We start from the raw sequence: 14,499 nt of genomic DNA, 5'->3' as shown, positions 1-14,499 counted from the left end.
AATAGACATTTTTGCAAAGAGGAAATGCAGATGGCCAACAGGCACATGAAAAGATGCTCAACGCTGCTAATCATGAGGGACATGCAAATCAAAACCACAATGATATTATCACCTCACACCTGTTCTAGAGGCTATTATCAAAAAGACAACAAATAACAAGTGTTGCCAAGGATGTGGAGAAAAGAGAACCCTTTTGCACTGTTTGTGGTATTGTAAATTGGTGCAGTCGCTATGGAAAATAGTATGAAGGTTCCTCAAAAAATTCAAAAGAGAACTGCCATATGATCCAGAAATTTCACTTCTCCGTATTTACCAGAAGAAAACAAAAACATGAACTCAAAAATATATATGCACCCCAATGTTCATCACAGCATTATTTACAACAGCCAACATGAAAGCAACCGAAGTGTCCATTGGTAGATAAATAGATAAAGATGTGGCGTGCACGCGCGTGCGCGCACACACACACAGGAATATTACTCAGCTATCTAAAAAACGAAATCTTGTCATTTGCAAAGACATTAATGACTCTAGAGGGTATTATGCTAAGTGAAATAAGTCAGACAGAGAAAGGCAAATACCTTATGATCTCACTTACATGCGGAATCTAAAAAACAAAACAAACAAACAAAAGGAAAACAGATTCATAGATACAGAGAACAATTGGATGGTTGCCAGAGGGGAGGGAGTTGGGAGTGGGGGCAAATGAAGTGAAGGGGATTAAGAGGTATAACTTTCCAGTTATAAAATAAATAAGCCACGGGAATACAATTTACAGCATAAGGAATATGGTCAATAATAATATAATAACTTTTTATGTGGAAGATGATGGTTACTAGACTTAAGGTGGTGATCACTTCATAACGTATGCAAATGTCAAATCACTATTTAGTACACCTGAACCTAACATAATATCGTACTTCAACTGTATTTCAAAAAAAAAAAAAAGAAATCAAGAGTAAAGTATTGAATAGTTGCCACAATTTACAAAACGCCAATATAACAAATAAGCCTCCTTTCCTGCCTGTAAACCACCAACCTAATTCTATTTAGGGAGTAGAAATAAGAGCACTGATAACATTTTTTTTTACTTCCCTTCCTTCAATTTAACATTGTATCATAAGTATTTTAAAAATTCCCCTCAGCCTGTATAAACTACCATCTGAATGACTAAATGTTTTTTCAATTAAATGTACTATCATTTTCTTCCTTTTTTCTTCCATTTTTATTAAGCTATAATTGACATATAGCACTGCAGAAGTTTAAGGTTTACAGCATAATGATCTGACTTACATACATCATAAATTACTACCATGGTTAAGTTTAATGAACATCCATCATCTCATTTTCATACAAAATAAAAAAATTTTTTTCCTTGTGATAAGAACTCTCAGAATTTACTCTCTTAACAACTTCCATATATCTTACACCAGTGTTAATTGTATTTATCATGTTGTACATTACAGTCCTAGTACTTATTAACCCTATAACTGGAAGTTTGTACCTTCTGACTACCTTCATCTAACTATCCCCCTCTCCCCACCCCCTGCCTCTGGTAACCACAAATCTGGTATCATCTTCTATGAGATTATTTATTTGTTTTTCAAATGTAACTGACTTATAATACTACCTCAGTTCTTGGTGCACAATATAGTAATTCAATATTTCTATACATTACAAAATGATCACAATGTCAAGTCTAGTTACCATGTTTCCACACAAAGATATTACATTATTATTGACTATATTCCCCACACTGTACATTTCATCCCTGTGACTCATTTACTTTGTAACTGGAAGTTTAAATGTACCATCATCTTCTTAACCAATAACTGTCAGCCATTTAAATCTATTTTTTTCTCTTATAAATATTGCTGTATAACTACACAAAGGAATGTTTCTTTCTTTGGAATTTTTTTTTAAATTACAAACTAGAAATGAGACTTTTCCAGTTAAAGCATATGAACATTTTTATGGTTATTGATACAAATAATCCATTTTCCCAAAAGATACCAATTAAAACTAATGAATATATACATATCCTAAATTTGCTAGCAATCGATTTTTTTAATGTTTGCTAACATAAGAAGAAATTGCTCAACAAAACTAAGAATGTTGAACTTTTACCTACACCTATTTACAAACTGTGTTTTTCTTTTATTGGGAATTGTGCACTGACATCAACTTATCAATAGCTGGTATGAATGTTCTTCTTCCAAATTATGTAACACAAGAGTATTTTATCTGCCCTAAATCTACCTGCTTCAAACTTTAAGAAATTTTTTCTACTTCCAGTGATTGAGAATTTGTGAAAAGTCCATGTTTGCTCCATGTGAAAGCTTCTTCGTTGATAGATTCTGATATCTTGTTATTGTAATGAATATGTTTAAAATACAGTTACTAAATGATTTTCAGTTGCATCAAAAATTTTGGCTTAACTATGATATCACCATTATGTAAATTTTAAAAATTATGACATTACCTTTTCCTCATTTGTTGTAGAAGAATCAAGATCCTTTCTTTTCTTCTTCAATTTTTTATCTTTACTTTGTTTTGTGCCAGAAGTCTGATAAGGCTGCAAATCTACTCGAGAATGAAATTGATATCGACCACTTTCCACATCACAGTAGTAATAAATTCCAGTGGAAGGATCATAATATAGTTGATTTTCCTTTCAAAGTTAAGAAAACAATAAGTTCTATTCAAGTAAGATGAAATAAAATAGAAAAATAAACAATAGAAATGACAAATATATTCAAATACAGTAAATTTTCTTTTAAGAACTATAGTATTTTTTGGAAAAAATGAATAAAGGTAACAGAATGAAAAATGCTTGTAGTTTTCCAAAGTACTTTACCATTCAATATCTGCTCTAATTTTCCTGGTGTGGAAAATGAATACATTTACGTATTACATTAAAGCTCATGAAATTGCCAATATTTGACCATTTTTTTACTTATAGAAACAGCAACTTCATATGGTTCAACAGAAACCTTTTAGAAGTCATGAAAACTAAGGTATGCATCAGAAAAAGCCGACCATATAAAAGCAATTGCAGACTCATTCTCCATATAATTACACGATAATGGTTTGGTAGTATAAACCCCTAAACCCTCCCCTCAATGACATAAAACAAAGAGTTGCCTTTCAATGTTCATGATTCAAAATCCTGGAGAAAAATCTGAAAATAAAATTAAGCTCATGAACACTACAACATAACATTCTGTACAAAGAAATCAATAAACAATTGTCTTCACTAATCAATTAATTCTACACTAAGTAACTACATAAGATTTAGAGTAAAGCAGCCATGCAATATAGAGTTTTGACAAATTATGGATAAAAATGAGAAAGATAAAATTATGTAATCATCTGCATTTATTAGATACTGGCCAGTACTCTATAACCAAGATTTAATTGAACCATCTGTATCTTATTTACATCATAAATCCATGCAGATCAGACTTGGAAACATCTTGCAAAGATATATACTGAGATTAAGCAAGTAAAGCTTCCTGAAAAAGAATAATTTATTTTTCTAACTGTTGATACTATTGCAATTTATTGTCTTTAATTCATTTTGTAGATCTCTTACAAAAATATTTAGAATTCTCACTATCTTTCCTTCAGCTAAAAACTGAATGGAAGCTTTCTGATCTTTATTTCCAGTGATAACAGAACTTCTACAACTCAAATCTTTTTAATCTGCTATGTCTTTCGGTCCAAAATACAGACATTTTCAAATATGTAAGAAAATTAATTAAAATGAAAACTAGCACATTAAAAATGGCAAAGCACTGAAGTCCCTACTCCACTGAGACACAACCTGCAGAATGTAATTAAGCATTTACAGAACAGATGTCAGGAAGAAAGTTACAGAAAAGAAGGTAGAAGAATGACAAAGACTAACGTCATATACTTGGAAATTCCATATTTTTCTAGAAACCAGGTAATTAATAGCTATTTTCTTTGGTAATAAGAGTTTAAACATTAATTTTCTAGGTATTAATTAGCACTGTCAATTAGCATACTCCTGTAAAATAAAACCCTCTTTTACAAAGTATTTACAAAGTACTATACCAAGTACAAACTGACAAGCTAATGAAATCCCTTATCTAACTAAAATATTTACTATTATCATTACGTTCCCTAGAGTAGTTAATAATAGTTCCAATAACTGGAATGGTGAATATCTGCTCCACTTTGGGGCACTACATTCTGTAATTCCTGAGGACCAGATCATATGTGTAGACCACTGAGGTTGAGGTATGTGGGTATATAACTTCCAGGATCATTGTCACCAAACCTGAAAAAATCCAATTAAATACCAGACCTTCAACAGTCATAACACTATATTAAAAATCAAGAACTTTCTTTTCTGGTTTTGTCCTAGTCCGTGGTCCATTATATTTGTGATTCCATACTAATTCCCTAGTTCTCACTGTTAACAAATTGATTTTTTAAAAGTGAAATGCTTAGAAGTCACAAAATATAAAACAATGACTAATAATAAACATGCTATAAAGAATTTAAGAAAAAGACTCCTCTGTGGTCTAAAATGGATTCATAAAGATATAAGTATTTGAAACAATTTTTTAAAAATCTTACCCCAAGCCTAGAATTAACAACATTACTTCCTTTTAGTTTAGGTTCTTAAACATTTTACAAAATGTAGTTGTCTCCTTTTATTAATAAATATGCTAACATTTTTGTATGTTACTTTACATATAAAAGGTTGTTAGATCTCTCTAAAATATTAATCTATAATAACACAATTAACTTATTTAATTAAATAAACATAGAAATATAGTATCATAAGCTACTTTATAAATCTTTACTCTTGCCAAATAGCTTTAAATAAATTTTTACATGCAGCTCCCTGCTTATCTTAATTCAACCTAGGGTTTAATATTTGGTATTCAAGCAGCTAAGAACACAACCATACAGTATTAAAAGGTCTGAGATACTTACAGAATCGTAATAGAATCCAGTGCTGTGATCAAAATACAATCCAGTATTCTCATCATAACTAAATCCAGTCTGTGATACAGCAGCTTCTGCTGCAGCTCTCAAACTTTCAGCTAGTGATGAACCTTCTAAGGATGTATCTTCTGTTGCTAACACAGATGCTGGCTCCTAGGTATGATACAATCATGTCAAACAGGACAAAAACATCCTCATATCAATATAAAAGTTAGCAGAACTTGAAACAATAAACAGGCCTAAAAACTATTCTGAATAATAAGACCTCAATTTCTGCAATGGAAAGGGATGGCTATCAATTACAATTTGACCCACTTTAAAAAATATGAATTAGTGTATCAGTTAATTCATTTCTGACCCAGTTTTGAAGACACTAGAAGTAAGTGAGTGACCATTACTCAAAAATAAATGCCTAATACCATAAGGAAGCAATCCACAAAATACAGACTGAAATATTCTTTAAGACAAATGATCTGGCTTCTTCAGTAATTACAGGCTCAAGGGGAAAAAAAATTTTAGAAAAGAGATAGAGAAGAAAGGTATAAATTATACATCACACATCAAGCAGTTGCCCTGTATGAACCTTACTGGGATCCTGATTCAAACAAATGGTAAAAAGAAATTTATAAAACATTCCGGGAAATTTGAACAGTGGCAAGATATTTGACATAAAGGAAGTATTAAAAAAAAATTTGGTGTGAACATGGTATTGTGGTTGCTCAAAATTTTTTGGCTGAGTCAAACGTACTGACAAATTTTGTTTAGTTTATGTACAGCATACATTTTTGCAACACAACAGAGTAGGAAAAGTTACACATACGAACAAGTTCTAATTTTTACTTCTCAAAAACTGTATTATTCACTGCATAATTACACGCAGAACATCTACAACCCTTGTATATGTTGTAATAAACCAAAGAAGTCTATTTTTCTACGTAATAACAACAAAGAACAAGTTCTTGAGTATCAACAGTTTCAAGTGAAGCATTTTATTACCTGTGAATTTGAGGCAAAATGGTCCTCTTGTCCACAATTAACATTTTCTGTTATATCAGTACCAGCATAAGCATCATTTTCTATGTGTGACTGGTCTTTAGAATTAAAAGTAGAAGCTTTGATATCCTGATCTTCCTGAACTGGGAGTTCAGATGCTTTATTTGGAAGATTAACATCATTATAGTATATCTGATAATAATAATCTATTGCAAAAACAAATTAAGTGATATCATATTAGAATAGTGTATACAAAAAGGGCTTAATTCCAAAACACTGGCACTGAACACAAAAGAGCACACGTTGCAAACAAACCATATTTTTATAATTATACACATTTTAACAGATTAAAATTAATGGTCCAAATAAATCTGCAGAGATATATATCTTTGATTCTAATGTCACCTTCAGTTCCCTAGCTGTCAAGCTAAAAAGGAAAAAAAGGTAAGCAGATTTGGATTTTCCATAGCAAGAGTTAAAAGAGAAAACAGGTTGTGTTCTGTCAAAAAAAAAAAAAAATTAGCAACTCTTAACGTCTAACTACATACCACAGTATACTTCAATATCAAATGACAACATGTCAAGGGCTGACTTTTTCTGTCAAATTTTGCTCATGGTGCTGACTTTTTAAAAAACATAATATTATACAGATACGTAATGTTTATACCATTGCTGTGTTCAGCAATTTGCTAAGTTACATCTGAATAAAACAAGGCAAAATTTAATGGGAAAGATCATTTCTTGTTATCCCTATTTATTAAAACCTGGTTTCTCAGTTATTTTGCCTCACAACATAATGTCACTAACAAGGCCTGGGTTGTAGGCTCACCCCATTCCCAGGAGGGCCTAGAGACTGACACTGAATTGATGCTAAGTGGAACACATCAACAAGAAAACACATGCCCCTAGTCACAAGTAAGGTCAAATGAGAGTAGATGGCTTACAGCATAGCAAAAATTACTCAGTGAATGTGCCACTGAAAGCATATTAGCAATATTACGTATTTACAGGAATAACAATACATTACTTTCCCACCAAAAGAGCAAATAGATTATCTGAAAATACCAAATCATATGGAGAAAAGTCAACTTTGTAACAGCTCTCCTATTTATCTAGATGTACACAGATTCTAAATTTAAAGAATTTAAAGAAAACTCCATGTTAGCATGATTTGAACGTAGTAGTATTAGGATATCTTCACTATAAGCAGAATACCTGAGATTGACCAAGGAGGGTGGTTCTCTGTTTGCACTTCTACATCAGACTTTTTATTATCTTCGTTTCTCCCACAACGGAGTATTTTACTGAGCTCTTCTACCTGAAAGAAAGCAAGGCTTTAGGAAAAATAAACCATACAGCAATCTAATAATATACACACTGTTCTCCTGAAATTACAGTAATTATTTTTCCTGGTAAAAGTTTGGAGAAGTACCAATATCAGCTAGTTTCCTTTTCAGAAAAACTGAAAATACTACAATATAATTGGCTTTCACATTTTACATCTGCAGAAGGAGATGTTTTTATTCTTATACTCTCTAGCTAACCTCAAATTATTACCTCCAAAAATCAGACTGACTAAATTAATAAGACTTAGTGAACAGGATCCTTTATTTCTAACAAATAAGAAAGTTTTTATATTACTGTTTTAATCAGTCAGCAGTTCTCCCTAAGGAGAATTAAATCATTGAATTAAATTATCTAGTATCATTCAGTGTTCTCCACCTGGAATTAACCATTCACTTAAATAATGCCACTCATATACTTTAACATACTTTTTCCTTGAAATAGTAATCTTATAATTAAGTAACTGGAGCAGAAGGAAAGAGAGGTGACTGCCTCAGAGATGCATCTCGCCTCCCTGTGTCTCACTGAATTCCAAGGCCATCACAACTGAGCGTGAAAAATACCCATAAGCAGATGAAGAGCAGCCTCATCAATACAGCTCAGTCAGACAGGAACTCAGTGTGAGATTACACCCATTATAGGCACAAAACCAAAAAACAAGCTTCTTTAATGATACATAAAGCTTAAAAAGAGAAAGGTGATAAGACTGATTATATTCGGATTATCTGTGCACTTCACAGATTATCAGATCCGCTGCTACCACCAGGGCAGGAACTAGAGTGAAGCGAGCAAGGCACCTAAGGCACAAAATTTAAGGAGACATTCACTCTCAGCTTCATGCAAGTATAGAGTCATACCTGAGAATGAGTGCCCCCTTGAATTTTTCACCCTAGGCTACTGATTGCCTTGCTCTAATCCTGGCTCTGGCTACTACCACTATTACTATGAACAAGACCATTTATACAGAATCTGCTACATGCTAGGCACTGCACTTGGTACTGTGGGTAACATCTCATTCATTCTTACAACCACCTTACAAATTAGTTGTCCTAATCCCCATTTTACATGTGAGAAATCTAAAGAAAGTAATTTGCACAAGGTTTCTTTGACTCCAAAGCCTGTACATATTGTACTTTCCTGCTAGTTCACCCTCAATTCTCAAGCCAAATTTTTACTGCTCCAGATAAAACACTATCTAGTAATTAGGAATGACAGTTAACAAACTCCACCCACCACCAGGGGAGGCTGACTAGAAAGATAATAAAGAAGAATAATTACTATCACTAGTAAAGTTACCGCTTTCTATGCTTTTCAATTTTTCATATTAGACTGCCAGCAAATTAACACTAATAACCAAAACGCTGGCTCTTCAAAGATTAGCAAAAACGTTTTCTCTTAGGTGCTCTATAGCAAGCAGTACTTTTACAATTTAGAATTATAAAAGGGTTTTTTTCACAGCTCATCATATTTTACTCCCCTTTCCCCACAATATTTTAACAATATCTGTAGTCTCCTAGCACAGTCGCTGTGCACTGTAGTTGTCCAATAAATAGTTGTTGAGTAACAAAACACAAATTTTCGGTAATGTCATAATGTTAACAACTCTATACAATGGGCACAGAAAGTCATTGCAACTCAGCGGTTATTTTCATAGATTGATAGCAAAGCGTAACACAGTTTGATGATACTTTAACGTTCAGCCTACATCTGTGGTTTTAGGAAATGTATCAATATCTGCCAAAAGACTAGACAACAGTTTAACTGAAATTAATAATTACGCGGAAATAACTTGTTGGGAAAGAGCGCGACTGCCCAAAACAATCAAGCTGAAAAGATTATGCTGTTTAAAAGTTTTTTTTAAATGCGAGTTTAAATATTTGTCCTTACTGCATGTTATAAGAACAAAGTTAGCTGCTTAGTGTCTCTAACGAAGACAGTTCTATCTTCCCTACTTCCACTAGACTACTCAAGATGAATGCCCAGAACAACCTCACACATACCTAGCGTTCAGCAATTTACAAAACTGTAAAACAGTCTGTTGACATTTACTTTGATTTAACCTCCACCTCCTAGCATTCTCATTTTATGGGCCACTGAGGCTCAATATCAGTTCACACATCTAGGGTATGATAAATGGGATTCTGATTGAAATCCGGCGCTTTAACAAACTCAAAAGTGATCTAGAACAAAATATTAGAAATGTGCCTACTGCCAATGGGACTTCACAAGTGAGAATTAAGACTGAAGTACTTAAGTGCACTCCACGCCGGCCACAACTGCATCACGCACTTATCTAAATCGAGTAGCCCAACGCTTAGGTTTGTTTCAAATGTACCTGGAATTATCATCGCACTGAACTTTTGACTCTTTCAGGTACTCTATAAAGCAGTCCTGGGCCCTACCAGGGAGACCTTCTGAGGCTATCTTAGACTTCGAAGGCCTCATCTCGGGCTGGATGGGGCGTGGGGCTGGAGGCGGACCGCGCACCTGGGTGCGGAGCTCCTGGTTGTTGCTCTCGGCGCTCTGGTACAGCCGCTCTGTGTGATGGAGCAGCTTCTCGATCTCCCGCACTTGCCGCTTGCAGCTCCGCAGCTCGCGTTCCAACTTTTCCACCTTCCGCCTCAGCTGGGCCAGCTCAGGCTCGGGGGAGGGAGGTGGCGACGGCGACAACGAAGGCGGCGGCGCCTCAGAGGCCATGGGGTCCGGCGCGAAGCGGCCCGCGGGAGCGGAGGGACTGCGCTCAAGCTGAGACGGACGCCATCGGACCCAGAAGCCACGGGAGCGCGCGGGCAGCGAAAGGCGGCCTCATCCCCGCCCGGCTGCGGCGGCCCGCGGCCATGAGGCCCTAAAGCTGGTTACCTGTAGCCGAGGCGAACTGCGGCCAGCCAGCAAGGGGACCGAGAATGGGCCCAGTCCTCCCGGCTCTGAAACAGTAAAACTTTATTGGTAGCCACCTGCCCCGGAGACCGAGTAAGCCACCGAAACGTTGGACAAATGGGCTGGCCAGCGAAGCAGGAACCAGAAGCGATTGGGCCGTTTCTGGGCTGAACCGGAAACGACGGCGCCGGCGGTGGGCGGGGCCGAGACGGAAAAGGATTGCTGCAAGTGGGGCTGGGAATTGTGTGTGTATGTGTGTGTGTGTGTGTGTGTGTGTGTGTGTGTGTGTATGTGTCTTTCTGAGCTGGACAAATTATTCCCTCTAACAATAAAGGGTTCTATAAATATGGAAGAAAGAGAAAATACTTGTTGAGTAGGTAAATAGCAGTCTGCCACACCTAGTTTTCAAATCAAAAGGTACTTAGTAGAGTGGACAGGGCCAGTGCCCTAGAGAAACATACTACTCGGCACCCTTCATAGTCTAAAATATTTCTTCTCGAATAAATCTTTGTTTTTATAGTGTTTTTCCTAAGTTATTATTGATATTTGGTACCTCAGACTGTAATGATACTCCTTAGTTTACAACACATTATCAACATTAGCCCATGGATGGATCTTCTCTTTTTCTGTTTTTGGGGGGTTTTTTGTTGTTGTTATTTTCGTTTTTGTTTTTGTTTTAAAATTGCTCTGTATCCCCAGTCCCCAGTCCCATTACCTCCTTTCTGCCAATATGGGCACCCAGTCTCACATGTTTGATATATGAGCTTAAATATAAATCTATCCTATCCTTATATTTCCTGTGCATTTCTTTTACATAAGTAGTATTTGGTTTTAAATCTTATGCTGTTTCTTATTTTTTCCACACTAAAGATGTTTTTAAAATTCATATATATTGCTGTCGTACATCTAAGTGCTGCATAGTATTCCAAGGTTTACATATACCACATTTTATTTACCTATTACCCTAGTTGTCAACATCTAAGTTATTTCCAATTCTCTATTAATACAATTGATGCCACAATGAAAATCCTTGTTCATGCCACTTTATTGACCTGTGCATTCATTTCTTTGGGATATATAGCAAGGCGTGTGATCTCTGGCTCATAGGGCAAACATTTAATTTCACTACATTCCGCTATATTGCTTCTCAGAATGGCACCAACAGTGCACAAGGAGTTCTTTGTCCTCCACATTCTCTCCGATACATAATATTAGTCCCTCTTGTACATTTTTTTGCCATTTTTATGAGTTTAATGAGGTATTTCACTGTTGTTTTAATTTGCAATTCTCTGATTATCAGAGAATTTTGTATATTTATTGAAATGGCTATTTGGACTTTCCCCTCTGTGAACTGCCTATTCATAATTTTTTTGCCTATTTCTTTCCTGTTATTTTGCAGTTCTTTCTACAATCTAGATATTAATCCTTTACAGTTTTAGATATTGCAGAGATCTTTTCCCAGTCTGTCATATATCTGTTAAATTCATCTATGGTGTCTTTTATTGAACAGAAATCCTTAATTTTTATAAGTCAAATCAGTCTTTATTCAACTTCATTTTATTTCATATGTTTTATGATTTGGGATTTTGAATCTTATTCATGAAGTCTTTCTCCACTCCCTGAGTCATATTTTCTTCTGTAAGGTTATAATTTTAACCTTCACTTATAGTTCTCTACTTTAACTGGAGGGATTCAGGTGTATTCTTTCCACACACATTTATCATCTATCAAGTTCCCATATATATCTGAGTCCATTTCTGAGCTCTCTATTCTCTTCTGTTTGTCTGTTAGCCAGAGCTATTCTTCATTCAACACTTTGATTTTGTAGTATATCTTAATATCTGCTAGGGCAAGTTCCCACTCTGCTTTTATTTTTCAAAATTGACCTACTCATGAACCTCTATTTTTCCATGTAAATTTTAGAATGAGTTTGTTGAGATCCTCAAAATATACAAAGGAATTTTTATTAATATTGCATTGAATATATAGATTTATTCGGGAAGGAATAGCATAAAACTTTACATTGTTAAGATATCCCATCCACATACATTCTTTTTGTTGTTGTTGCTCAAATTATTCATTCTCTTTTGTCCTTTAATAGAGTTTTAATACTTTTTCTGTAAAAGGTCTTGGGCATTCTTTCTAAGGTATTTCCTAGGCACTCTGGTGTTTTATTGAGAATGAAAATTTTTTTTCTAGTATTTTAGAGAAAGAAAAGTCAAAGTGATGGATAATTTTCTAGCTTGGAGAAAGAAGGTAGGGACCATTGGAGAAGAGTATGTTACACAGGGGAGGGTTGCTTTAGTTTTGATTTTGTTGACCATATGGAGTTTGAGGTTCCTTCAGGACATCCAGTACAGATGCTCAGTAAGTAATGAGCATTCTAGAAGCCCGCCTGAAGCTTAAGAAACAGATCTGGCTGTAGAAGTAGTGTGTAAAGCAAACACAAATGGCTCCAAGGGCTAAGGAGATAAATCAAATAAATGCACAGGGCATAGGGCAGCAACTACTCAGTTCTGGAGAACTGTGAACCCACGTGGGAATGTGAACCCAGTGTTACAGAGCTTCTGACTTTTCAAGGAAAGCCAGAAATTTGGATTCTTATGGGACATCTGTTTAAAAACAATGGTTCATATTAGAAAAATCATTTCTATGGTTTCATGATTACATCCTCTTCACTGTACATGTGTGCTTCAGGTGCTGCTCTGGAGTCCTATTTTTACCATCACTGCCACTGCCATCTTTGCTCCTCTCCTTCCCCTTTCATTGTTTTCTAATTTGTCTTTCTTTTCCTTTCTCTTTCCCCTTGATTTTATGATTCTGTTTGAAAAAGTTTAACTCTCTCTATATATATGTATCACTAGTCAGTAATAGAGCTGTTCTTATCTAGGCAGTGATTCAAGTAAACCCTACGTCTAATTTAATCTTCAGCCCTTTGATTATCACTTGTAGTAGATGCTGTGGAAATCACATTAATGGCCCCACTTCTTTATCTATCCTGGAGTCACATCCTTTGCCATGTGACTTTGTGGTTTCCTTCACTATAGAGGCCCTCCCTTCCATTTTTGAATCTGGGTTTGGCTGTGTAATTTGCTTTGGCAGGTTGAATGAGGGGATGTGCCAGAACAGTGGACCAGTTCCCAGCCCATGTCTCAGAAGGCCTTAGTACTTCTGCTTGCTTTCTTGGATTCCTGGCCTTGCCATGAGAAGGACACACCTAGGCATATATGCTGGTCTCAGAAGGAGGATAAATAACACATAGAACAGATCTGTTCCAGCTAAGATACTCTAGCTAAGCCTGACAGAGGCCCCAGGAAAACTGCAGACCCTTTGCAATCCCAGCAGAGATCAGCCAGCCCCACACCACCCCAGATTTGTGAGGAATAATAAATGGTGGTTGTTTGAAGCCACTGAGCTGGGGACATTTTGTGTGCAGCAATAACAGATATTAACCTGATCTAAAGCCATTCCAGGAGCCTGTGAGTTTCAGCAGGCTGGAGCCCAAGCACTGAGTTACTAGGATACAGGTATCCCCCGTCTTTCTACAGTTTGAGTTTTACCACTTTGCTTCTACGGATACCTGTTTTTGCTAACAAAAGAAATCTGGAGAGGATTTCCACTTTGATTTAAAAAGGCAAAAGCTGAAAATAGTGTTCAGCATTTGTTTTGCAGCACTCAGAGCAGCGAGCTTGGCACCACCAAGCTCCTTCCTGAGAACTACCCTCAGCATCTCAGCATCAGCCTCCACAGATTTGAACCGTGTCTGTGAACATCTGTTCTTTATCTCCATTTATTTTGTGCACCCATTAGAAAGATGTGTCCTAAGGTATCAGAAAAGCCTAAGAGAGCTCGTAGGATGTTGTGCTTAGCATAAAACTGGATGTAATTGTTTCGATCGTGGTGAATAAAATAGATACTGTGCATGCATCGAACTTGACTGCGTCCACCACTTGTACTAATTGCACCCAGAAAGAGAGATTCTTCAAAGCTGCTGAAATCACTATAGGTTCTGCTAGGAGCAAAGTGTACAAAGTATACAAAGTGCAGCGTTCAGTTAAGTTATCCTACACCTAAGGAGTAATCAGTCAGTCTTTTCAATAAGCTGAAACAGAAAGCACTGGTTGATGGTGGTGAAAATGTTGCAAAAGTGGAATTTAAAGGTAGTCATGGGTGATTTGATCAGTTTTTGAGGTGAGGGGAGTTTCATAGCTTAAAGTTTACTGGAGAGAGTGCTTCAGCTGATACTGAAGCTGCCAAAAAAGGTCCCAGAAGAACTGAAGGAAATCATTACAGAAGGTGGTT

General features: G+C 35.9%; 1 protein-coding gene across 1 annotated transcript in view; it reads right to left on the bottom strand.

The window, feature by feature from the left end:
• Positions 1–10,345, bottom strand: part of AGGF1 (angiogenic factor with G-patch and FHA domains 1) — a 42,321-nt gene extending 31,976 nt beyond the window's left edge. The window contains exons 1-5 of the mRNA XM_024732794.1: positions 9,808–10,345; positions 7,192–7,294; positions 5,980–6,182; positions 4,972–5,136; positions 2,483–2,671 (exon numbers count right to left, since the gene is read on the bottom strand). Of these exons, the coding sequence (XP_024588562.1) occupies positions 2,483–2,671; positions 4,972–5,136; positions 5,980–6,182; positions 7,192–7,294; positions 9,808–10,017 (870 nt within the window). The 5' untranslated portion in view covers positions 10,018–10,345. The remainder of the gene's footprint in view (positions 1–2,482; positions 2,672–4,971; positions 5,137–5,979; positions 6,183–7,191; positions 7,295–9,807) is intronic.
• Positions 10,346–14,499: the final 4,154 nt, after the last annotated feature.

This window comes from Neophocaena asiaeorientalis, unplaced genomic scaffold, assembly GCF_003031525.2.
Source record: "Neophocaena asiaeorientalis asiaeorientalis breed wild unplaced genomic scaffold, Neophocaena_asiaeorientalis_V1.1 scaffold515, whole genome shotgun sequence".
NCBI classification, from domain to species: domain Eukaryota; kingdom Metazoa; phylum Chordata; class Mammalia; order Artiodactyla; family Phocoenidae; genus Neophocaena; species Neophocaena asiaeorientalis.
This window is presented reverse-complemented; position numbering and strand designations above follow the sequence as displayed.